The sequence below is a fragment of the Aulonocara stuartgranti genome (assembly GCF_965226115.1).
Source record: "Aulonocara stuartgranti genome assembly, chromosome: 2".
NCBI lineage: Eukaryota > Metazoa > Chordata > Actinopteri > Cichliformes > Cichlidae > Aulonocara > Aulonocara stuartgranti.
In genome coordinates this window covers 2,144,760-2,171,499 of record NC_138940.1, presented here as the reverse complement: position 1 = coordinate 2,171,499, position 26,740 = coordinate 2,144,760, and the positions used below count along the sequence as shown (strand labels likewise).

General features: G+C 43.2%; 2 protein-coding genes across 2 annotated transcripts in view; both read right to left on the bottom strand.

Annotated features, from left to right (window-relative positions):
- The window catches only part of stox2b (storkhead box 2b), a 49,806-nt gene extending 43,546 nt beyond the window's left edge, over nt 1-6,260 (bottom strand). Inside the window, exon 1 of the mRNA XM_082552692.1 lies at nt 5,295-6,260. Within this exon, the coding sequence (XP_082408818.1) occupies nt 5,295-5,631 (337 nt within the window). The 5' untranslated portion in view covers nt 5,632-6,260. The remainder of the gene's footprint in view (nt 1-5,294) is intronic.
- An 11,415-nt stretch (nt 6,261-17,675) lies between these two features.
- Nucleotides 17,676-24,523, bottom strand: LOC309720547 (ovomucoid-like). The gene is made up of 4 exons (XM_082557572.1): nt 24,390-24,523; nt 23,621-23,721; nt 17,901-18,010; nt 17,676-17,813 (listed from the first exon to the last, which is right to left on the bottom strand). The coding sequence occupies exons 1-4, from the start codon at nt 24,436-24,438 to the stop codon at nt 17,762-17,764; spliced, it is 312 nt and encodes a 103-aa protein (XP_082413698.1). The 5' UTR covers nt 24,439-24,523; the 3' UTR covers nt 17,676-17,761.
- Between the last annotated feature and the right edge of the window lie 2,217 nt (nt 24,524-26,740).

The following is a 26,740-nucleotide window of genomic DNA, read 5'->3' as shown; positions in this document are numbered from 1 at the left end:
GTCGGACTGGAGCTCTCTGCCCTTTACCAATCCAGCCACGGGCCCATCCATCTGGCCCATCAAGACTCACTCTCATTTCATCAGTCCATAAAACCTTAGAAAAAACAGTCTTGAGATATTTCTTGGCCCAGTCTTGACGTTTCAGCTTGTGTGTCTTGTTCAGTGGTGGTCGTCTTTCAGCCTTTCTTACCTTGGCCATGTCTCTGAGTATTGCACACCTTGTGCTTTTGGGCACTCCAGTGATGTTGCAGCTCTGAAATATGGCCAAACTGGTGGCAAGTGGCATCTTGGCAGCTGCACGCTTGACTTTTCTCAGTTCATGGGCAGTTATTTTCCTCCTTGGTTTTTCCACACACTTCTTGCGACCCTGTTGACTATTTTGAATGAAACGCTTGATTGTTCGATGATCATGCTTCAGAAGCTTTGCAATTTTGAGACTGCTGCATCCCTCTGCAAGATATCTCACTATTTTTGACTTTTCTGAGCCTGTCAAGTCCTTCTTTTGACCCATTTTGCCAAAGGAAAGGACGTTGCCTAATAATTATGCACACCTGATATAGGGTGTTGATGTCATTAGACCACACCCCTTCTCATTACAGAGTTGCACATCACCTAATATGCTTAATTGGTAGTAGGCTTTCGAGCCTATACAGCTTGGAGTAAGACAACATGCATGAAGAGGATGATGTGGACAAAATACTCATTTCTCCCTCCCATTCTACTTTTAAATACTCTAGGAACAACAAGTAGGCCTGCAGTGTGAGAGCGAAGTGCTCTAATGATGTCTTGAAGATAGGATGGCACCTGATTTTTCTAGACATTGTATGTTAGAAGAAGGATTAATTCAATTCTGGATTTAACAGGGAACCAATGAAGAGAAGCCAATACGGGAGAAATGTGCTCTTTATTTTTAGTCCCTGCAAGTATTCTTGCTGCAGCATTTTGGATCATGGAGGTGGCAGTACCATGCTGTGGGGATGTTTCTTTTTTTTTTTTTTTAGCAGGAACTAGGTGACTATTTAGGGTCAGGGGAAAGATGAATGCACCAATGTAAACATCCTTGATCTGCTCTAGAGCTCTCTGGATCTCAGACTAACAGAACAGAATGACTCTAAGCGCTCTAAGCGAGGACAAGAAAGAAGTGGCTTTGGGACCACTCTGTAAATGTCCTTGACTGTCCCAGCTAGAGCCCAGACTTGAACCTGATTGAACTTCTCTGTAGAGATCTGAAAATGTCAGTGCACTAACACTGCCCCTCTAACGTGATGGAGCTTGAGAGGTTCTGCAAAGAATAATGGGAGAAACTGCCCCAAAATAGGTGTGCCAAGCTTGTACAGACTTGAGACCATTATTGCTGCCAAAGGTGTTTCAACTGAGTTTTTAAGAAAGGCTTTGTATATATACATGCACAAAATGACATATATATATATATATATATATATATATATATATATATATATATCCATCAATCCATCTTTTTCCGCTTATCTGGGGCCGGGTCGTGGAGGCAGCAGTCCAAGCAGAGAAGCCCAGACCTCCCTCTCCCCAGCCACCTCTTCCAGCTTGTCCGGGGAAACACCAGGGTTTTCCCAAGCCAGCAGAGATATAATAATTCCCAGTGTGTCCTGGGTCTACCCCGGGGTCTCCTCCCAGTGGGACATGCCCAGAACACCTCACCCAGGAGGCATCCTTGTCAGATGCCCGAACCACCTATTATTCAAATCACATCACAACACACACTGACCCCTGAGTCCCCGTGTTTTTAACTCGGCGGACGTGATTAAGGATGCCGACCACCGCAGACCGCGCCCCACCACATACCCCCATCGCCCGATTGAGGCCGGGGAACCACCCAGCTGAACCTACACCCCACCGCGAGTGGGAGGGGGAATCAGCCCGGACCGTCAGCACCCCTGGGGCCCGGCCAAGCGACTGGGAGTTGCGAATCCAGGTGGCCGCCTGCGAATCCAGCAGCGTTGGCCAAGCTCGGCCGCGTGGCAGGTGGACGCGGCGCGGCCGGCACAGTCGTGAGTCCCAGGTCATAGGCGGCTTGGCAGATCTCAAGCATGGTGCACACCTCGATGGCCAGCTCCAATCAGAGAGGACAGAGAGGACAGATGGTTTGAAAGAGGAGTGAAAAGAAGCCATCTATGTCCACTGTGAGCGACCATCTTTGAACAGAGGCGGGGTTTACGACACCAACTCTCTGCCATCTATAATCCAGTTTTGAGATCCCTTCCCAGACGCCTTAACGCCCACTCACATCCTGGGCCATCTGACCTCAGGAATTCGCATGATAAGGTGGGGCCAGGTTTCACAATGAACACACCCGAAACTCTGGCTGATTGGGACCCACACCCAGTTTCACACCTTGGCTCAGGCGATTAGAGGATCATCAGGGGTCCTTTTGTCCCTCTGTGGGGGGAAACTCCCACTAGGTTTATATCTGGGACTCTCCACCATTTGACCTTAGAACTGAAGAAGCTTCTCGGATGAGAGGTGAAACGTCTTCAAGTAACTTAAAGAAGTCCAGACGCTTTTCTTTGCAAGCTCCTTTGACTACGATGACCTGGATGACTGAGAACCTTCACAGACACTTAAACATGAGAGGTTTTTGGACAAAGTTTGTGTTTTTTCCATTGTTTAAGCACTGCTTCCAGCCAAGAGTGATACCATATATGTCCTATAGCTGCAGAAAAGGCTAACATTGTTATCTTTTTACCAAAAAAAACAGCTGAACATGAGAGGTTTTTGGACCAATTTTGTGTTCTCCATTCTTTAAGCACCGTTTGAGCACCGGCACCGTTTCAAAAGTACCGGTTTGGTACTGGTATCGGATAAAACCTAAACGATACCTATCCCTACTCGAGATGAGTACTGTCAGTGCGCCTCAGGGTGGCTGTGGCTACAATGTAGCTTGCCATCACCTGTGTGTGAATGGGTGGGTGACTGTGTGTGAATGGGTGGGTGACTGGGTGTGAATGGGTGGGTGACTGTGTGTGAATGGGTGGGTGACTGGGTGTGTAAAGCACTTTGGGGTCCTTAGGGACTAGTAAAGCGCTATACAAATACAGGCCATTTACAGGCCATGAGAGGGGCCTGTTGAAAAAGCCTGGCTGTCTCATGGTAACATACAGGAGTCATCACTCACTGTAAAGGTGACACAGAGTTCCCAAACTTCATGCATTACCACTGCATCAATCACCAACAGGCGTTACATGCAAAGGTGATCGGGCATGTCATGACTCCCGTCGTGAAGATCATAAACAGCATCCGCTCCAGAGCTAAACAGCACAGAGCATTCAAGGTGCTGTTGAAGGAGCTGTCAGCTGACTGTGGTGACCTGCTACTAAATCCCGTGGCTCAGCACGGGATGGATTTTGCTTTGTTTTTTGTCACTTTTGGGTGAAATCAGGGAGTTCATGCAATCCAAGGCGATGACACAACGCTGCTGGAGGACAGTGAGTGGATACTTGACCTTGCATTTTTGATGGACATTACTGGGAAATTGAACCATTTCAACTGTAAGCTGCAAGGCAAAGGTAAGACTGTTGCTGACATGATAAGTGCTTTAAATGCATTTAAAGCCCAGATGAACATCTTCTCTGTGCATGTACAGAGAAATGCACTTTCCCTCTGTGCAGATGGTGCTGAAAGACAACGCTTCTGCATCTGAGACTTTTGACAAAGTTGCAGAAAAGTACTCTCAAGACCTTGATCATTCATTTCCAATCCATTCATGAACGTGGACACAGCATGCATTGCTGAGCAACTAAGTGCAATGTTCAGCTTTATGCTGGACAGGTGGAAATCGAAATTAGAACACAGCAAAATGACCTCCACCTCAAAGCCAAACTTTGGGTGCCTTGTTGACACAGAAAAGTACAGTGGTGTATGCACAGCATCTATGAAGGTTGCCAGCCTGTATGGTTCAACCTGTCTTTGTGAATCAGCCTTTTCTGACATAAACTTCATCAAGAACAAGCACAGAACATGCCTCTCTGATGCACATCTGCAAGACTGAGAGCTGCGGTGTCAAGTTATACCCCAGATTGCAACACACTGGTGAACAGCAGGAAATGCCAGGGTTCCCAGTGGCAACATGGCAGTGTCATGGCAAAGCTGAATTTAATTATTGAAAAACAAACGTGTTCATTGAATGTAACATTTGATTTTTTTTAGAAAATCTGCAGATTTTGTGACAAGTTCAGTAAAATCTGAAAGTTGATTTTTGTATGTTTCATAATTGATAATCTGTGCAGACATGGTGCAGTGCATGATTTGTTCAACATTGTTAGCGGCAAGTGAAAACGTTGCAGATTATTTGAAAATGTAAATACTTTAGAGATTTATAGAAAGAAAGTGTGTATATGTATCTGTTTCCTACCTTCTTAAAGCATTGTTTGTAATTATTGTGAGAAATCATTAACAGAATCAGTGTCTTTACAGAGATGAATACCTTCAATTATTAATAATAACATATAATTAAAAGTAAACTGAGCAAATTTGTTATTTCAGAAGTGTAAAGTATCAAACTGGTAGCCCTTCGCATTAATCAGTACCCAAGAAGTAGCTCTCAGTTTCACAAAGGTTGGTGACCCCTGATTTACTTACCCCTGAGTCCAGTTTACTGTAGAAGACTTCTCAGGATGAAACAGACACCCAGGGTTGGAAGCACATGCCCTGTCTGCTTTCAGTATTGCTATTCCAACCCTATTCCCAAAGAGATACAGCCCAGTTTCTCTTTGACTGCAGCTGTTGATTAAAACTGTCAATCATTATGTACTGTCTAAGTTTTACAGCATCAAGTCACTAATGAAAAACAAACTTGTGAGAAACATGTACCCTTGATCCAACACCAGCATTAAAACAAGTTCTCCAGTTGTTGTTTCAGTCTGAGCTGCCGGTCCTCTAACATGAGTATGAAGACTTATTCTAAATGCTCTAAACAACAGAATAATTCAACTCTGTCTTATTTCATCTGGGCCAAATTGTGTATCCCCGAAGATGCGCGATTATAAAATATACAAAATAAGACAATAACAAAGTGTATTAGGCGAATATAAAGTGATATTTACATTTTTCTGCTAGGAGATTTAACACATCATAAGCTACTTGTCAGTTATGACGGCCCTTAAAATAAACACTGGTGCTCAAACTAAAGACATTTCCAAGTGACACAACAGGCAGTGCACATGAAAATGGCTCTCAGCGTCAAGGTGCTGTATTAAGCTTCAACAATTGTATGGGATATCATTACCATAAGTACACAAGACTAGGTGTAGAGGCCTTACCGAGGTATTTAATGGTGAATCCCCGAGGCGGATTAAGAGACCTCCGCATCCATCCCTCCCTCAGTACCTCCAGGTGGTCTTCCTTGCCTTGAATTAATAGCACATGCTCGTCAATCCATCCCAGGAAGAAAGTCTCGGACACGGCCTCTGTAATCCGCTGGTTCCATACATGATGCTGGGTATTTTCTGCTTTAAAATCGGCAAAAATCTCATAGCCGGTGTGGTGTCTCGGGAACTCGTCGCTTTCAGACACCCTGCCCCCTAACGCCTCCCCAGCCCCGACCCTGGATAGCACTATAGCCAAAGAATGGGGAGCTATCTGCAGGAAAGACTCCATTGTCGCATCGGCCTTCTAGCTCTCGGTCGAATACACTACAATCGTTTTATTCATCTCTAACAACGTCGGGCTGAACGGAAAACAAACAGTCCATGTTGGCTGGCAGTGCAGCTACGTTTTGCGGCAGCCGCATAGATTATAGTTGTATTTCATGAAGCTAGTCTGCTAGCTGCAGTTAGCTCTTTAACCTTACATGTACCCAATTTCTACATTTTAAGGTCCGTCTTCCTGTTCGGGCGGAATGTAGAGCCCCGAAACCGAACACGAAAATTAGTGTTGATTCATCTCGAGTGCTGTCTAGCAGGAGAGGACATGATTCATTCTCGATTTAAACCTCGTTGTTGCGCCTGAGATCTAGAAATATTGCTACCTAGCTGGATGCTAACATTTTAATCAATTCACCCCGGCAACAGATGCGGCGGCGCCCCTCTTCTTAGCAACAGACAGCAACGCAGTTTCGTGGGTCAGTTGGCTTTGATTTGCCAACCTTTACGATTAAGGGCCAGGCGTAATTTTCAGTTGTCAGATGATCGTGTCGAGTCTTGCGATACGCTTTAAACAATACGTAAGAATACAGCTGGATGCAGGACTGTCTCATCCAGGTACAGTGGTGACAGACGTCGCTACGGAGCTACGCTTTAATAAGTGTGGAAACATTCTTCCGGGTACATTTTCAACTTAAGACTCTTCGTGCCACATATATATGTGGGCTAACTATTCTAAATAATTACTATTACCTTGTTAACAAATTATTATACTTGAATAATACATATAAAAATGACTCGCATATAATTATACTATAGTAAATCTTTGTTCATGACTAGTTCACTTGAAATGAGCAGTTTTGAAACACACATTTTGTAGTAGTTCAACAGATCATTTTTATGAATTTTCTGAACGATTTGGGAGTGATTGTAGCCTCCCCGAAGTAACGAATCACAAATAACTGTGTGTGTTTTTTGTGTGTCTTGGCTGTGCATGGGTTATGTGCAATATGTGTGGAATATGATGAATTCTGAAGTGCTTAACAAGCTAATAACACACACGCACACAGACACACTAACTGCCATAAAACTTGCATAAAATGTTCTTGTCCTCAATTCTTCCAAGTTTGTACACACTCATTTTAGTACATGATTTGATAGCTTACACATCCCATCACTCAGTGCTGCTGCTCCAACACCTCAGGGCTGGATGTGCTGCAGCTGTCCCACAACAGACTGACCATTTAATTCAGGTGTTTTGGAGTGGGGAAACACCCCTACCTAAAACATCTAAAGCAAGCTGTCCCAAGAACCAGAACTTTGAACTGCTGCATTGCCATTATTGCCTGAAGAAAACTGGCCCAACTACACGGTGTTGCCCTGAGACAACGAACCAAAATCTGTCTATAAACAACTAAAAATACTTCTTCAATGTTCTTAAACATGCACAGATTTTAAATATATGCTTATTTCAATTTAAACGTACATAAAATTGATATTAGTCTCAGCATTAGCTAGCACTCTGTCGTGCAGATTTGACATCTGAGAGGATTGCTCCACCCCCGAGTCAAAGGTCAAACTCTGTGCTTCTCATCATTTTACTGAAAACTGAAGTGTGTTGTGTCACAAAACAAGTAAATATGTCTTTTTTAAATTATGGGAGAGTGTAATCACAACAAGATTGGTTTAATTCCTGAAGGCAACACTGTGCCATGGAGGGTTATTAGTAATGGGTGTAAATGGGTGAATGTGGTATGCTCTATATAAGAACCAGTCTATTTACAGATTCTTCAACCTGCATTTGTGGGATTGTAAGTCAACCAGTGTGGTTGTGTTGGTCACTCTGGCAGAACCAGTGCACTCAAGCTGATGGGATTCCAGAAGCTCAGAAAAAGAGTCAGCAGCAGAATCAGCTGCTTGACACTGGCAGAGAAGATCTGGCAGGTTTTCAACCCACATACTCAACCCTACTCTTTACTTTTGGTCCTAAGTTTATTATTCAAGTCAAGGGTAATCATTTATTTACATGGGCTGTTCAGTTGAGTCATTCAGCGATAGATAGATAGATAGATAGATAGCTAGATAGATAGATAGATAGATAGATAGATAGATAGATAGATAGATAGATAGATAGATAGATAGATAGATAGATAGATAGATAGATAGATAGATAGATAGATAAACCTGTTAATTTAAAGTTAAAGTTAATTCTGCACGTCACATTTTTCCTCCCTCACATAAGAAACTTCCCTGTATAACACAGAAAAGGAGAAAAAATAAGTTGCAAATAGGAAAACAAAAAATGTTCATTTCAAAACAAAGTGCTTGAATTATCTGGGAGGCAAAACTTAACATCTTCTGCAACACAGGAACACTGAGTTGCTGAGGGGACAGTGTGTGATTGTTTGGTACCACCACATGGCCAGAGGGAGGAGCAGTTTGCAATCTCAGGTCAGGGAGAAAGGGAGGTTGGAGGTTGTGGCTGATAAATCTGAGGGGCTGATGAGAGTGCGAGGCTGTGACCCTGAGTGTTTCAGCATCTCTCAGGTGTGGATGTTGAAAATTTAAAGGGCAAAGGAGCTGATAATGCAGGTCGCTGATGGAGCTGAGGCTGTGCAGGTACGAGACAAGCACCTGGTTTGTTCCCACCTTTGGGGACAGGTGCACTGTAAGACCGGAGAGGATTGTAATGAACAATTTGAGACCTGACCTGCTACAAAGACCAAGAAGCTTATCGTGGACTACAGGAACTCCAGGGTGGAGGGCACACCCAGCAGTTTGATGGGACAGAGGTGGAGAGAGTCAGTGGTTTCAGGTTCCTGTGGATCAACCTCAGTGAGGAATAATTTGTTATTTGCAGGTCACTCTGGAATGGTGGCTGCACGAGTTTATTTCTCTTCACTTTTCACGTCTCTTCTCTTCTTTGTCTGTACTTGTTATGTCTGCTTTGCATTCAGTGCTGGAATTTATCACATAAACATACAGCACACACACAAACACACAAACACACACAGCAAGCTTCGTGCCAACAACAGCCTCGGCCCTCCTGATGGTCAGTCTGTTTGCGTCCTTTGCTTTGACGCCTGCACCCCAGCACGCCACAGCAAAGACGATGGTGCTGCCAACAACAGGCTGATAGAACATATGGTGCAGCTGCTGCAGACACTGAAGGATCTGAGCTTTCGTAGAAAGTAAAGCCGGCTCAGAGCCTTTGTGGAGGCAGCGTCCGTGTCGGCAGACCACTCCAGCTTGTGATCCAGTTGAACTCCCAGATACTTGTAGGATGTGACTATTTCCACATCAGTCCCACTAATGCAGACAGGAGAAGGTGGGGATCTGTTTCTGCAGGTGGTTCACCTCACACCACCTCATAAAGAGATCAGTCCGTCCTCTGTACTCCTCTTCCCGTGTCCACACTTCCAATAATGGCCGTGTCATCAGAGGATTCCTGGAGGAGTTTCTGTGATGTGCTTGAAGTCGTCCGTATGGATGGTGAAGAGGAGAGGGGACAGCACAGTTCCCTGGGTGCTCCTATGTTGCTGTTCAGACTCTCTGACACACAGCTCTGCAGTCTCACAAACTGTGGTCTGCCTGTCAGGTACAGTGGGGAAAAAAGTATTTAGTCAGCCACCGATTGTGCAAGTTCCCCCACTTAAAATGATGACAGAGGTCAGTAATTTGCACCAGAGGTACACTTCAACTGTGAGAGACAGAATGTGAAAAAAAAATCCATGAATCCACATGGTAGGATTTGTAAAGAATTTATTCGTAAATCAGGGTGGAAAATAAGTATTTGGTCACCTCAAACAAGGAAAATCTCTGGCTCTCACAGACCTGTAACGTCTTCTGTAACAAGCTTTTCTGTCCCCCACTCGTTACCTGTATGAATGGCACCTGTTTGAACTCATCATCTGTATAAAAGACACCTGTCCACAGCCTCAAACAGTCAGACTCCAAACTCCGCCATGGCCAAGACCAAAGAGCTTTCGAAGGACACCAGGAAAAGTATTGTAGACCTGCACCAGACTGGGAAGAGTGAATCTACAATAGGCAAGCAGCTTGGTGTGAAAAAATCAACTGTGGGAGCAATCATCAGGAAATGGAAGACATACAAGACCACTGATAATCTCCCTCGATCTGGGGCTCCACGCAAGATCTCATCCCGTGGGGTCAAAATGATCGTGAGAACGGTGAGCAAAGATCCCAGAACCACACGGGGGGACCTGGTGAATGACCTGCAGAGAGCTGGGACCAAAGTAACAAAGCTCACCATCAGTAACACACTACAACGGCAGGGAATCAAATCCCGCAGTGCCAGACGTGTTCCGCTGCTGAAGCCAGTGCATGTCCAGGCCCGTCTGAAGTTTGCCAGAGAGCACATGGATGATACAGCAGAGGATTGGGAGAATGTCATGTGGTCAGATGAAACCAAAGTAGAACTTTTTGGTATAAACTCAACTCGTCGTGTTTGGAGGAAGAAGAATACTGAGTTGCATCCCAAGAACACCATACCTACTGTGAAGCATGGGGGTGGAAACATCATGCTATGGGGCTGTTTTTCTGCCAAGGGGACAGGACGACTGATCCGTGTTAAGGACAGAATGAATGGGGCCATGTATCGTGAGATTTTGAGCCAAAACCTCCTTCCATCAGTGAGAACTTTGAAGATGAAACGAGGCTGGGTCTTCCAACATGACAATGATCCAAAACACACCGCCCGGGCAACAAAGGAGTGGCTCCGTAAGAAGCATTTGAAAGTCCTGGAGTGGCCTAGCCAGTCTCCAGACCTCAACCCCATAGAAAATCTGTGGCGGGAGTTGAAAGTCCGTGTTGCTCGGCGACAGCCCCAAAACATCACTGCTCTCGAGAAGATCTGCATGGAGGAATGGGCCAAAATACCAGCTACTGTGTGTGCAAACCTGGTAAAGACCTATAGTAAACGTTTGACCTCTGTTATTGCCAACAAAGGTTATGTTACAAAGTATTGAGTTGTATTTTTGTTATTGACCAAATACTTATTTTCCACCCTGATTTACCAATAAATTCTTTACAAATCCTACCATGTGGATTCATGGATTTTCTTTTTCACATTCTGTCTCTCACAGTTGAAGTGTACCTCTGGTGCAAATTACTGACCTCTGTCATCATTTTAGGTGAGGGAACTTGCACAATCGGTGGCTGACTAAATACTTTTTTGCCCCACTGTAGATCCACTGGACCAGTGGAGCCTCCACCTGCATGGACTCCGACTTCTCCCTCAGCAGCACGGGCCGGATCGAGTTAAAGGCGCTAGAGAAGTCCAAGAACATTATCTGAACTGTGGTGTTGGGTCGAGGAACACGCTCTCTGCAGCACATGTATCACTGCATCGTCCACCCCCAGGTGGGGCTGGTATGGAAACTGCAGAGGGTCCTGTGACTAACTCTCCAGGGTGAGTAAGTTGCTAGTTGTTACACTACAAACGTAAGAGACAGTCTATTTTTTCCTGTTATTATTTAAATCAGTGTGGTGGTTGCATTTGGTTACCCATAGGTGTGTGTGGGACCATGCAGACAGCAACATATGTTCGTATCATCACACACACAACAGCTGTGTGCATTCTTAATGCCTTGTTGTAGGAGGTAAGTGTTTGCCCAGACTGTGTTCAGTAAGTTCAAATCATCACATTACTGTACACTGGTACAGCACATGTGGGTGAAGTTCTGGTGTGCAAGTTTCCCAAGCAACAGTGGTGTTGTCACGGTGAGCTGTGTGGCAGGCAGAGGTTGGACCCAAACGCAGGACTCAGAGATGGGAGATGGGAGCACTAGAAACAAAACCAACATTCAAACTCGGAAGGATGATCTAAACTGGGAGTTCATGACGCGGCATGACATAACCTGACAAAACATGACGGCCGAGAAACACACAACTTTTTATGTTTTCACTGTGAAGAATATAGTGACGTATTTGTAACTTAATGGGTGACTGAGACTGAAGAGCAAAAATAAAACTCAGATGTTGTACTTCTAGGTGAGATGAGAATATGTTAATTTAACGTTTGGTCACATTGTTGCAAACTATTTCTTTGCAAACTAAGGTGAGTAAATTTGAGTAGATACGTGTCACAGATAACTTGAGGATACAATAAAGTAAGTATTGGTGATATTACGGATAACGTGGGTAGAATAAGCTGAAGTGTTACTGTAACACACCCAAAGAAAGACTCTAGGTCTGACCAACCGTCTCAGTCGTGGGCAAAAAGATGACAGTCAATAAAATTCTAAAAGATAATTTATTGACAAAAAATATATCAAGAGATAAAAGATAAAACAGTCCAGTGTCCCATTTATGAATCGTATAAAAACACACAGTCCCAAGGCCAGAGCCAGCTATGCCACACGGCCAGTTGCACCCCACATGTTGCCTGTAACAGGGTTAGAAGTTGTCCTTGGAGACCCACCACCCTGCAAGCATATAGCCAGTGGTCACTCAAGCCTCTGCAACTCTGCTGCCTTTAGGCTGTGGCATATAATAGGCCCTGGCCTGCACAGAGAGACAAAACGACACAGCAGTGTTTGTAGTGTGGGCTATAAGTGGACCAGTGTATCAGTGCAATCAAGTACACCTGCCTCTAATTAGTCCAACCCCATTCCAGCCATTGGCTCACCAAAAATGTGACACACACACAAAACCACTCCCAACCCAGTGCAACTTCACACAATAATATGGAGCTGAATTAACACAGGCACATTAGTCTACCATGTTACATTACAAGTATCTTCATCAACTCCACAATAAATGTTTATGAGGAAGTTACACAAACACATTAAAGAGGGTGGATAGGAGCTTTTCATGGTTTACACATCATTATAAGGCTTGTCCACAGGTGGCTTTTCACATATCTTATGTATAACAATTGTTATTTGAATCGTTAGAACACAATTCAACTGTCAGGGCTCTGTGTGCGGGCAGGCAGAGATGAGGATCCAAATGCAGGACTCGGAAAACGGAATGTAACTCAAAAACCTCAGCTTTATTGCTGGCAGGAAAACAAACATGAAGTGAGGCTGGAACACTGAGACCAAGGACACACAGGCATAATCTGTGGGTACGACGCGGCACTGGGCATGGGAAAACACAGGGCTTAAATACACAGGGTAGTAATGAGGAAATGGGCCACAGAAGGGAGACACAGCTGGGAGAGATCAGGGCTAACGAGACATGGGGAACAAAGCTGCACACACTAACATAAGACAAAGACTTTCACAATAAAACAGGAAACATGAATCACAACTCAGAGACATGGACTCAACACAGAGACAGAAAATGAAACATGGAACTGAACTATTCCTTAAACATGGATAATAGAAACATGAAACTAATAATAATAATAATAAACATCACAACAAGAGAATGAGAAACAATCCAAAACACCAAGATAACTGAAACACAAAGTACCAGAGAAACAAAGAATAATCCATGATGCAAAAGTGAACCAAAACATAATAAACTCAAAATACTGGGTCCAACGGACCCAGAACCGTGACATCAACAAAAAGTGTTTGAAATAGTCTCTAAACTGAGGTGACATTTACTTTCAGTCAGCTTATCCGACTGCTAGCAAAGGGTGCATAGAAGGCAGTAGGATACTTTTAACACAGATTTGAGTTGTAAAGATTTAATCTTTTATTTGTTTAAAAAATACATTTCAAAATCAACAAGTGGCAAGATGCAGGTCACATAAATGTAACATTGTTTGCTTCTCCTAGTGTGCTGTAATACTCAAGATTTGTTTTGCTGTTTTCATTCTCCAGAGTTCGGTGGAAACGAGGAGCGAGAGAGAGCCGCCTGGTGGTGTATCTGAAAGAAGAGGATCTCTGAAGAGAACAGTTAGTAGGTAAATCTCACTTTGTTTTGTGATTATATATTTTTAAATGGCACTGTCATGATGTGCTGTGTATAAGACCCAAATGCAGAACTCTCAGAGACAAGACTGAAACTGAAGAAACTAAGAACCACGAACTGGGAAAACCACACAGCAAAATGAGGGTACAACGCACCACGGAAAACACAGGGCTTTTTGTTTTGATTGGTAATTTATTTCAACATGTGAACAATATACAAGTACATTTAGAAAAGAAATAAGAGAGAGAAAAAATACTATACAAATTACATACAAAAAACATTCTGATTAATTTACATGTTGAAAGGGAGTGGGAAGAAGTATACACTTATTTAATCCCACCCCTGTCCCATAAATTATCAGTGAATATTTAGTCAGCTTCCTTACTGATATTTGTAATAAAAATAGTGAACAGATTTCTGATATACTATATACTATAATATCACATCATGAATTTTTTGTTTGTTTGTTTTTAAATAGAGACATTCACTTAATTTAAATATTTTCCTTTTCTTTATAGATCGAGAAGATCATATTTTTATAACTCTTTTTGAACAGTTTTATGTTTGGACATTGCTTTAATTCCATATTCAGTTTGTTCCATAGTTTCACTCCATGAACAGAAACACAAAAGCCTTTTCCTGTAGTACGTACCTTCATTGTTTTGAAGTTACAAAAACCCCTTAAATTATAACATCCTTCTTTCAAAAAAAACATACTCTGAATATTACCTGGCAGTTCTTTATTTTTTGCTTTGAATAGAATTTGTGCTGTTTGGAATTTCACTATATCGTCAATTTTCAATATTTCAGACTGCAAAAATAGTGAGTTTGTATGTTCCCTATAACCTGCATTGTGGATGATTCGAATTGCTTTCTTTTGAAGAGTAAAAAGTGAATGTAATGTGGTTTTATAGTTATTGCCCCAGACCTCTGCACAATAGCTTAAGTATGGTGAAACCAGTGAACAGTAGAGAATATGAAGTGATGTTCTGTCGAATACCTGTTTTGCCTTGTTTAGTACTGCAATGCTTCGTGATACTTTGGAATGAATATATCTTACGTGAGCTCTCAGTTAAGTTTTTCATCTATTATTACCCCCAGAAATTTATTTTCACTGACTCTTTCAATATCAACACCATTTATTTGAATCTTTGCATTTGTATTTAAACTACTATTTCCAAATAACATCAGTTTAGATTTATTCAAATTTAATGATAATTTGTTTTTATCAAGCCAGAACTTCACTTTACTTATTTCATATCCTCCAATAAATTCTGCAGATCATCACCAGAGCAAAAAATGTTTGTATCGTCAGCAAAGAGAACCACTTTTAATACTTTGGACACTTTACAGATGTCGTTAATGTACAAGTTGAAGAATTTTGGACCCAAAACTGACCCTTGGGGTACACCACAAGCAATGTCCATACATAAGGAGCAACCACCATTTATTTTCACAAACTGCTTTCTGTCACTTAAATAACTCCGGACCCAATCTAAAACTACCCCTCTGACACCATAACGTTCCAGTTTTCTTATTAATATATCATGATCTATAGTGTCAAATGCCTTTGTTAAGTCTATGAATAACCCAGCCACATATTGCTTTTTGTCTATGGAATTTGTGATGTATTCTATTGAATCTAATAGTGCCGATGATGTTGATCTGCTTGATCTGAATCCATACTGACTCTCAGTCAGTAGTTTATGTTTATCTATAAATTTTTCCAGTCTGTTTTTAAACAGTTTTTCAAGAACTTTTGAGAATTGAGGTAGTAAAGAGACATAAATACACACTGGAACAAACAGGGAATGGGAGACAGGAGGGAAACACAGCTGGGAGAAATCAGAGCTAATGAGACAAGGGGAAGCAAAACCAGACACACTGCACAGGGACTATCAAAATAAAACAGGAAGCACGCGACAGACACAGAAACACAGACTTGACACCGAACAAAAGGGACACAGGAGCAAAACCCAAGAACTAGAAATGACAGAACAAAGAACTAGAGAGCTAAAAAAAAATACCGGGAGAGAAACCTAAACACTAATAGTGACAACAATGATGAAGTCTACGATCAAAAAACAGAACGAAACCCAAAACACTGGGTCACCGACTCAGGACTGTGACAGGTACGTAAAATACTGACGTCTCCTTTTGTCCTGCGTGGCAGGATGGTGAAGAAGTTCCCAGAAGCTGTGGTAAACATCGCAGTCACCAGTTCAGTCAGTCCGAAGCTGGAGGACAGCATCTCAGAACAGTGTGAAGACGGAGTGAATGGGTGTGTTTTAGCTTCTAAACACACCTTACACAGGTAATAAACACGCTCGTGTTGTTATTGTTTGTTTATACTGAAGTACTGTTTCTGACCACTGATTTATAATTAAAGGGCTGCTGTAATATTTGATTTGGGAATTACTTGGAAAATGTTTTGTAATAAACTGTTTAATCAGTTGGAAAAGTGAAATGTCTGTGTGTGATTTTACAGAAGTTACTTTAGTAACTTAAAACTATTTGGATATTTGTGAGTGGGATATATGTAAAAAAGTAAGTTAGAGCAACTCAGCTAATGTAATGTGTCAACTTAATATTACCAGAAAATCTAAATCAATATGAGGTTGTTCAGCTTAATTATGCTTTCGGTGGTCAAAGTAAAACACGTTGGTTTGTTAAACCAGCCGAGTTTGCCAAACCTAAAAATTACTTGCTGGATTTATCGAACAACACTGAGCTGAGTGGAAACTTTGGGCACATTTTTTTAAGTTGAGCCAACAAAACGTTTTATAGAGTGGAGAAGATGATGTTGTAAACTTGTGCAACATGCAGTGGTTGGATGTTATCACCAAACAGTGTTGGTCAAGTTACTTGAAAAAAGTAATCAGTAACTAATTACTGAAGTAACGCGTTACTGCCCATCCCTGTCACCAAATATTACATCCTGTGACATGTACAGACCCCAGTGTGTGCATTCACTGCTGTAGTCTGACTGCAGCTAGAAGACCTCTGAAGTCTCTCTCACGCACCAGCAGAACATGTAGCAGTCTGCCACTGAAGGAAGTACTCGGGGCTTTAAGAGTGACCGCCATGGAGGGGGGAGTATTATCTAACAGGTACGACAGTTCAGCCAACATTCTCTTATTGCTCACTACCACCACTGGGTCAAGAGGGCGTCCCACAACAGGCCTTCAGCTTGTTCCCAGTATGCTGCTGCCCCAGCAGACCACACCATGAAACACGAGTTATGATGCACTTCTTTCTGTGTGCTGTGGTGAGTGGACATCCAAGCCTTCTTGATTCCATAATCTAACACGGCAAAAATGATCAGAATAAAAGGCAGAACATACAAAACCAATCTGCAGGTTTGCAGTCCGGGCAGCGGTCCCCTGGTGTCTCTGCTGGGAATTTCCACTGTGGACATCTCATCTCACAGAAGGAAAAGGGAAGAACCCTATATAGAAAATAGTACATTTAGTGAGTTTTTAAAACTTTTTTTCTTTAAATTAAAACCTCTTGAGACCCAAAGCTGCCAGTAGCGGGGGCAGAGGGGGTGAACTGTAGCTGAACACTATTGGCATGTGTGGTGTCCACAACAACCTCAGGATCGCCACTAAATGCTCATAGAAACCATTTCATCCAAACTCAGCAAAAACAAGTGAGCTAAACTTACAGCCCAGATTCTATTCAGCTGCAAGACTTCAGACTGCAGTTCAGTTTTTTTACACGGCGCCAAATCACAACAGCAGTCGCCTCAGGGTGCTTTATATTGTAAGGTAGACCTGCAATAATACATGCATTATCTTCTGGCATGCTATAGGAGTGTTTGATATTTGGTATGTCAGAAACACTCGTGTAAAATATTGCTTAGCTGTGACTAAAGAAGAGACCTTGCTCATTTGGCAGGACATACACTTTTCCACCGTTTGTTGTATTGTCTACACATAAGTTGTGATTATATCACAGAAATGTGTGATGATGAAATTACTGTTTCTCATGAACAAATCATTGACTACACCACATTTTGCGTACCTATAATAAATAGTATTATGAGAAAAGTCCAAGTACAGCTTTGTGGGACAGGTTTGAGCCACTTACTGTTATTACTGTTTAAATTAAACCTGTTTGTGATCAGTGCTGTTGTCAGGGTGTTTTTGTGTTAAAGGATTAGACCAGAGACATGCTGCAGAAGGTAACTTTATTGAGAACACAAACACAGGAAATCAATAGGCCCTATCTAACACCCATGAGTGCAACATAGCCATCTAGGAAGCGCATGGCCCCTTTTTCACCACCTTCACAGTATTCTTCTCTTCTCTGTAGGAGAGAAAAACAAACATAGATTCAGTGTGTGCGTGTGCGTGTGTGTGTGTGTGTGCGTGTGCGTGTGTGTGTGTTACATGCCTGTTCTTCTTGCAGAGAAGACACTCGGTGTCATAGGTTTTTCCATCGCTCCCACATACTGGAGCATACTCCTTGGTGCAGATTCCTCCTTCGTACTTCCCACAGTTGGGCTGGATACAAAAGCAGGCAGTGACAGGATTACTGATTCTTAATTTAATCCCTTCAGCAAGTCTTGGGTTTAACCTCCAGTGCCTGGTAGACCTCTGAACAGACCCACACGGGGGTCACCATTAACAGGTGCTCATTTCTTAACTTCTTAACTGAATCAGGAAAATCTGAATCATCTTTATTTGTTTGTGTACACAAACAAGGAATTGCTCTCTGCATGCAAAGAACAAATGTTTTCAAGTAGCAGTATCTATAGTACACACACACAAACACAGGTGTGTGTGTGTATATATATATTTCAATGCGTTAGTATGGTCAGCTCGTTAACGCGTTAGTTAGCGCAGTGCAGCCCCACGCACGGGGCTCGCTAACGAAGAATTGCCGTGTTAATTCAGTTATGGCGTTGATGTTATTTTAACGCTGACAGCACTAATATATATATATATATATGTATATATTCACACACACATATATTGGCAAGAATACCAGAGGCACAAAACACCAGCTACTGGCAGACCAAGCAGTCAGCTGAGACTGCAACACTAGGCTGACCAACCTGTGCAAGAAGGCCTATGACTCAGTGCCCCACAGCTGGATCCTGGAATGCCGAGAACTGTACAAGATCAACAGGACCCTGAGAGCCTTCATCAGGTGCTCAATGGGGATGTGGCGTACAACACTAGCCCATAGCACAAGTCACCATCAAGTACCTCCTGCACAATCCAGTTTCTCTGTCCTGTCTTTGTTTATCGTACAGTTAGTATTGTATAGTATTGTATAGTTAGTAAATAGTACCTTTTAATCCCTTAATTTTACCGAATTTACCAATTTAGCATGTTATTTATTTGTAATTCCTAGTTTTATATCTCTTGGAGATCATTAACAAGACTGGCTACGCAGTTGTCAGCAGCCACCTCCTGTTCATGGATGACATCAAGCTGTATGCTAAGAGTGAGAGGGAAGGTAGTCAGAACTGAGGGGATCGAACTACCAGAAGGCAACATTGCAGACATAGGACAGCTACAGGTACCTGGGGATAGGGATGGGTATCGAAACACGGTTCTTGTTGAGAACCTGTTCCCACTGTTTCAGTTCCTTGGAATTGTTTGCCATTTTTGCAAACGATTCCCTTATCGATTCCAGTCGCCCCGAATGACGTCACCACGTTGCGGAGCGTCATTTACCTGACAGAAAACACGGCGCCTAAGCTCAACGCTCAAAAGTTTGGTTAGACTTTACGAGAACAGATGACATCAGGGCAACTTGCAATACTTGCAAAGTAGATATTTCATTTAAGGGAGGAAACACTACGAATATGCAAAAGCATTTGCTCACAAAACACGCGATGACCTTAAATGAATGTCGTGTTTTTAATTCCACTCCGGACTCGTGAATCTCAACCCAGCAGCAGCGGTAACATTTGCACGTCCTCTCCCGTTAATGCAGCAGGTAAATAATCAACTAACAGTGCATATTATGTTAGCGCGATCTGCCTTATTACAAACCTGCCATTACTGTGCATTTAGTGACCATGATGAGAGAGACAGACAGAGTCTGGCTCAGATGCTGGCAGTTCTCACTGCAGTCTACCGGTAGCGTCTCCTTTCAGGCCAGGACAGACGAATGTCACCGGCCTAGAGGGAAGCGAGCCGGCGTCAGGAACAGGCTGAGAGCTCGTGCACACCGCACACCTCTGCCTAGCATCCTGCTCGCCAACGTCCAGTCACTGGAGAACAAGCTTGACGACCTCAGGGCCAGGATAAAGTTCCAGAGAGACATTCGGGACTGCAATCTCCTCTGCTTCACCGAGACATGGCTGAACCCAGCGGTGCCGGACCACGCCATCCAGCCGGCCGGGTTCTTCTCGGTTCACCGCATGGACAGGACACGGGACTCGGGGAAGTCAAGGGGAGGCGGCGTGTGTTTAATGGTGAACAACAACTGGTGCAACAGTGCGAACGTTGTTCCTCTCACACGCTCCTGCACACCAAATCTGGAACTACTGTCCATCATGTGCCGTCCTTTTTATCTACCTCGGGAATTTACATCGGTCATTGTAAGTGCCGTTTATATTCCACCACAAGCGGACACGGTCACCGCCTTATGCGAGCTGCATGAGGCACTCACACAGCACCAGACACAACACCGGGACGCTGCGCTTATTGTGACGGGGGACTTTAATAGCGCCAACCTCAAACGCGCAGCGCCGAACTTTTATCAACACATCACCTGCCCCACCAGGGGTGAAAGGACACTGGACCACTGCTACACTACGGTCAAGGACGGCTACAAGGCACAATCTCACCCTCCGTTTGGCAAATCTGATCACGCCGCCATCTTCCTCATGCCAAAATACAAACAAAGGCTGAAACAGGAAGTTCCGGTTCAGAGGAAGGTCGCGCGCTGGACGGATCAATCGGTGGCCGCGTTACAGGACGCACTCGATGACGCAGACTGGGGCATGTTCAGAAACAGCTCCGACGATGACGTCAACGTGTTTACGGAAGCGGTTGTGGGATTCATCGGGAAACTAGCGGATGATACCGTGGAGACAAAGACTATCACAACGTTTCCCAACCAGAAGCCGTGGGTGGATAAAACCATCCACGACGCTCTGAGATCCCGCACCGCTGCCTACAACACGGGACTCACGACGGGGGACATGGACCCGTACAAAGCCGCGTCATATAACGTGCGGAGGGCGGTGAAAGAGGCAAAGCAGCGCTACGGGAGGAAACTAGAGTCACAACTCCAACAGAGTGACTCTAGGAGCCTGTGGCGGGGACTAAGGACAATAACGGACTATAAAGCACCAACAACCGGTATGACGAACGTGGCCGTGACTCTGGCAGACGAGCTGAACACTTTCTATGCTCGCTTCGAGGCTGCAGCTAAGGTCTCCAACAATGCTAGTGCTAGCGGCGCTAACAGCTGCAGACAGGAAGATACTGCCAGCACCGGAAACGTGCTCGTCATCTCCGAGCATGAAGTAAGGAGAGCCTTCAAAAGAGTGAACACCAGGAAAGCAGCAGGACCAGACGGCATCCCAGGTCGTATCCTCAGAGACTGCGCATACCAGCTAGCTCCTGTGTTCACTGAGATATTCAACATCTCTTTATCTCAGTCGGTGATCCCCACATGCTTCAAAGAGTCCATCATTGTTCCTGTCCCGAAGAAACCCCACCCTGCTTCTCTCAATGACTATCGCCCTGTAGCCCTCACCTCAGTAGTGATGAAGTGCTTTGAACGCCTGGTCAGAGACTTCATCATTTCTTCACTACCAGACACACTGGACCCACTACAGTTCGCTTACCGTCCAAATCGTTCCACAGACGATGCCATCTCTCATCTCCTCCACACATCACTCACTCACTTGGACACTAGAAGGGGGAATTATGTTAAAATGCTCTTCATAGACTACAGCTCTGCATTTAATACCATAATTCCCTCCACACTCACCACCAAGCTGGAGCATCTGGGACTCAGCTCATCTATGTGTCAGTGGATCTCCAACTTCCTAACTGGCAGACCACAGGCAGTAAGGATGGGCGGACATGTCTCAGCCTCCACCACTCTCAGCACTGGAGCCCCCCAGGGGTGTGTTCTGAGCCCCCTGCTGTACTCTTTGTACACATGACTGTGTGGCCACTACCAGCTCCACCACCATCATCAAGTTTGCTGACGACACCGTCGTGGTGGGCCTGATCTCTGATAACAACGAGACGGCCTACCTGAAGGAGATTAGGAATCTGGAGAACTGGTGCCAGAGGAACAACCTCCTTCTAAACGTCAGTAAGACAAAGGAGCTGATAGTGGACTTCAGCACTAAGCAGGAGAGGAACTACCAGACCCCCGTCATCAACGAGTGCCCAGTGGAGAGAGTGGACAGCTTCAAATACCTCGGAGTTCACATCACGCAGGACCTGTCATGGTCCTGTCACATCAACACCGTGGTGAAAAAGGCCCGACAGCATCTCTACCACCTCAGACGCTTGAGAGACTTCCAACTGCCCTCCAAGGTGCTCAGGAACTTTTACTCGTGCACCATAGAGAGCATCCTGGCGGGAAACATCTTAACCTGGTTCGGGAACAGCACCATGCAGGACAGACGAGCTCTACAGAGGGTTGTGCGGTCAGCTGAGCGCACCATCCGCTCCGAGCTCCCTGACCTGCACTCAATCTACAGCAGGCGGTGCTGGACCAAGGCCAGGAAGATGGTGAAGGACCTCAGCCATCCCAACAACAGACTGTTCTCTCTGTTGAGGTCAGGAAAGCGATTCCGCTCCCTGAAGACCAACACAGAGAGACTGAGGAGGAGCTTCTTCCCGCAGGCGATACAGTCTCTCAATCACACCACCACACAGTACTGACCCACACATATGGTTCTTACACACACACTGGACTTTCTGGACTTTGTTTTTGCACAACACTGGTCACTACATTCTTCATTTCCAGTTAATACTTGTACAGCTGCTGTTATTGTGTATATATTTATTTATATTTCTTCATACATTCTTATATAGTTCTATATTGTGTATTTTGTTGTACAGTTATTTTATTTTCAACTTTAATTTATATATTTATCTTTATCTTATTCTTCCCAGTTAAATTTACCCTTCATTCTAATTTGTGTTGTACAGTTATTTCATTTTTAACCTTAATTTATATTTTATTCCTTCCTAGTTAAATTTACCCTTTTTAATTTTTCATATTTATTTCCTTTCTTATTCATAGCCTTTTCCTTTTTTTTCTTTAGGTCACGAGCAGTTGTCCAAGCATTTCACTGCATATCGTACTGTGTATGACTGTGTACGTGACAAATAAAATTTGAATTTGAATTTGAAGGACATGTCCTGGTCAAAAATGACTCCAAGGTTCCTCACAGTGTTACTGGAGGCCAAGGTAATGCCATCCAGAGGAAGAATCTGGTTAGATACCATATTTCTAAGCTTTTCAGGGCCGAGTACAATAACCTCAGTACAGTTTGTGCTGACCTTTTTGGGTGGTAATATCAGCATGAAGTTCAAAACACAGTTTATGACCAAAAAGAACACCTAAATACTTGCAAATCTCCACAATAACCTCATTCTTTCCTAAATTTCAAAACAGAAAATTAGAGGTCACCTAGAAAGTACAGATATTTGTGTAAAAATAAGAAAAATAAATATTGCCTGTGTCCAGCTCCCAGCAGCGACACTGACCACAGCCGAATGCAACACGCTGAAGAAAAAGTGTTTCTTACAAAACAAAACTGATAAAGGGGTGAATAAAAACCTTGAACTTTAACAAGGATGATCTCAACACTTTTAATAATAATACTGAACCATAACTTTCCCCAATACTGTTTTTCCTTTAAGCTGTTAAAGGTTTCTCAAGAAGAACAGTTCCATGAGGCTCTGAGAAACCAAATACATGTTTAAACTTGATGGTTTGATCTCTGTTAACGGGAAGATCTTGAAAGGGGCGACTCCCGTAAGTAGAAAGGCATCGTAAATAAAGGTAATTAGTTAAAAGAACGTCGTATTCATTTGAAGTGAACATGCCCACTAAGAAGATCCTGGAAAACATTTAAGACGGGAGAAATAAAAATACTGAATAAGACCAACTCGTACCTCTGTGAGATCAACAAGAGCTTCTGATCTTGGTCCTCCAGATGTCCTCAACTTGTGGTTGTTTGGAAACACAGATGCTGTCTCATCCTGGTGGGAAAGGACTGCACAAACATACACACATGTATTATTTGTGTATTTGTATATATGCTTGTGATCGACCCTGTTTTAACCATCACAATTTCATATCCGGTAAGTATGAGGGTAACCAGCAGTTTGTCCATCAGATTATAATCCCGGTAAGCATAATAAGAGGATGTCATCTGAACGTCCTGTTACGTTGCTCCACTCCAGGTCTTTGATGTGTGAATATGAAAAACATGTTTTGGTCTCTGACAACATCAAAGAAACTCTTCCAGTTTAAATATATTCCTGATCATAAAGGACATCAGGTCTTATCTTGTAAACTAAGGTTTGATAATAATCTGCAGTTCACTTGTTAATGTCGTTTCAAGAGAGAAAACTGGAACTAAAAAAATAATCTGTTTATTTCTTCTGACTATCCTTGAATCCTAAAAGCACACAGTGAATGATAATTTAGGCATTTTTGTATTGTTTAATTAATTAATTAATTAATGTACTGAAATGGACTGAATGTCTTTGTTATAATTATTTGTTTTTACAAATTGTAAACATTCTTTTAAATTAGTCTTGCTAACATATTTTACATGCACCTAAAACCTCAGTTAAAAGGAGGAAAAAGTTATTTAAAGAAGAGCCTGAGACAGAAAATGTTCTGAAGATCATCAGTTTGTGCTGTGAATGAACTCACCACAGACAGAAAACAGCAGAACAGCCCAGAACAGCACGGTCAGCTTCATAGCTTCCAGTTTGTAGACGTGTTTCTCTGGCAGCAGGTGTGTGTTTCACATGTTATCCTTATACACACACACTGTGGTCCTGACTGAAGCCGTCCTTTGATTGGCTTCGTTGTAAAGGAAAGGAGACACTCCCACAAGAATATGTCACTGGATAGAAAGAAAACAGCATCCAAAAACTAATATCCAGTTGAAAATGAAGAAGTACAGGGATGTCCACGCCAACAGTTACCCTGTGTTTGGCTTCCTGGAAGGAGGTATTCTTCCAGGTTGGGAAACTTTCAGATTTTGTGGTTTTGCATTTGTGCAAAATAACCCCAACATTTCAGAAAAACAGAATAAAGCTGCTAAAATGGCCCAAACACCTGAACACACACGCACACACAGACACACACACACACAGGGAAATGAATAACGTTACGTCGAAACCAAGCACACCATTATTTTTCTTGTGGCGTTACCAATAAGTCTGATGTGTCACATGGCCCTCTTCCTATTGAAGAAACAAAAGTTGTATCCAAGATGGCCGACTTCTAAATGGCCACCATGGTCACCGCCCATCTTGAGGAGTTTGCCCCCTCACATATACTAATGTGCCACAAACAGAACTTTAATATCACCAACCATTCCCATGTTGTTACGCTGTATCCATGGCCCACCCTGTTGTACTACTTTTTACTTGCTCCCTACATGTTTACAGTTTGAGCCTAAACAGCAGCACATGGCCTGCAGTCCTTTTCTTTTATTAATCACCAGAGGATGTTGCATAAAAGAGGCGACCTGTGCCAAAGTCAGGGGTTAAAGGGGACGGTGGTAAATGGACTGATTCTTAAACAGCACTTTTCTACTCTCCCAGAATACTCGCTGTATACAACATGCCTCATTCACACAAGTGCAAACTAATCTACATTCACACACTGATAAACACATCGGAGGGCAACTTGGGGTTGGTATCGTGCCCAAGGATAGGGCTTTGGAGTTGACGTCACGCCGCAATGCATTATGGGAGCGCAGCGCCATTTTCGGGGTCTACGAATCAAACCAAACACACTGTATTGGAACGACGACTACAAGAAAGATGCTTAAAAGCAGCTCAAAAGAGAACGTACTGTATAGAGACCGATTTCATTCAGAGGCGAAGCAGCGGTACTTGCAGAAAATAGTGTGCATTGGAAATGTGGACCCGTATGAAATAAAGCCGTGGAGTAGAAACTCTGGAGACCAACCGCTACTGACGTAGCCTGATATATTTCATACCTTATCTGTGGAGTCAGCGCGTACAAGTCGTCATTCAAACAAAGGTAAGTCAGCTCGAGTACTGCGAGTGAAATGCGTTTGATTTCCCTGCAAACATTCAGATTAGTGCAGCATAAATTCATTCATGAGGGGAAATTACAGTGAGAACATGTGGAGGCTGTTAGGTGGATAACATAGCGAGTTCAGTGCATTGATGTGACATTGTCCTGAAGGATTTAGTTATTCTCTATGGTTAAAGAAATTGCACTAATTTATTCATATTTATTATAAATAATCCTAATTAAACATCTTGCTTCCATGTTTGTATCTTGTGTCACTAAAAATACATTTTATTTTAATTTTATATATTGATTAATGACCTGCAGAATCTCCTTATCATATTAAGTGATTCATAATTGTCACTTTATGCTTTCTCCATCTCTAAAGTGATGACATCCTTGCATTACCGGTACATACTTTAGGTTCATTTTCTGCAGGCAGATTTACACTATAACATGCAGCGTTCTATAGATGGACACATAAAGAAATGAAAAATGACATGTATGTGCTAACTTTCTAAACACTTTGTTACATTTATGATAAAGTAGATAAAACACATTTACGTCGGCCTTGGCTCATAGTTCTTGTCTTTAAATGAACTTTGTCTGTGTGTGTTTCAGGTGCTGCACTCTCAAAGACTGAATGAACCAGCATTGCAGCCATGGGTCACCGTGAGCATCACAGGGAAGGTTGAAGCCGCCCGCTGCACCTGTATGGCCGGAGTCGCAGAGACCTGCAGCCATGTCGCTGCTCTTCTGTTTAAAGTAGAAGCAACAGTGTTGATCGTGGCACAAGGACTGTTACAGATGAACCTGCATACTGGGTTTTGCTGGGTAATGTGACCAAGATACAGCCAGAGGTTGGCCATAAGATAGACTTCTCCTCTTCAGCTGCCCAAAAAAAGGCTCTTGATCAAAACCTAAACAGACCATCTGTAGTGACGGGGAAAAGGAGCCGTCCTCAAAAAAGAAAAATCCCACCTGCTACTGTGGAGGAGTTGTCACTGCTA

Coding starts and splice junctions, on each gene's coding strand:
- LOC309720547 (XM_082557572.1), bottom strand. CDS start 24,438: ATGAAGCTGACCGTGCTGTTCTGGGCTGTTCTGCTGTTTTCTGTCTGT. Junction 23,722..24,389: donor TCTGCTGTTTTCTGTCTGTG/GTGAGTTCATTC, acceptor ATGTTTGTGCAG/TCCTTTCCCACCAGGATGAG. Junction 18,011..23,620: donor CTCTTGTTGATCTCACAGAG/GTACGAGTTGGT, acceptor TTTTGTATCCAG/CCCAACTGTGGGAAGTACGA.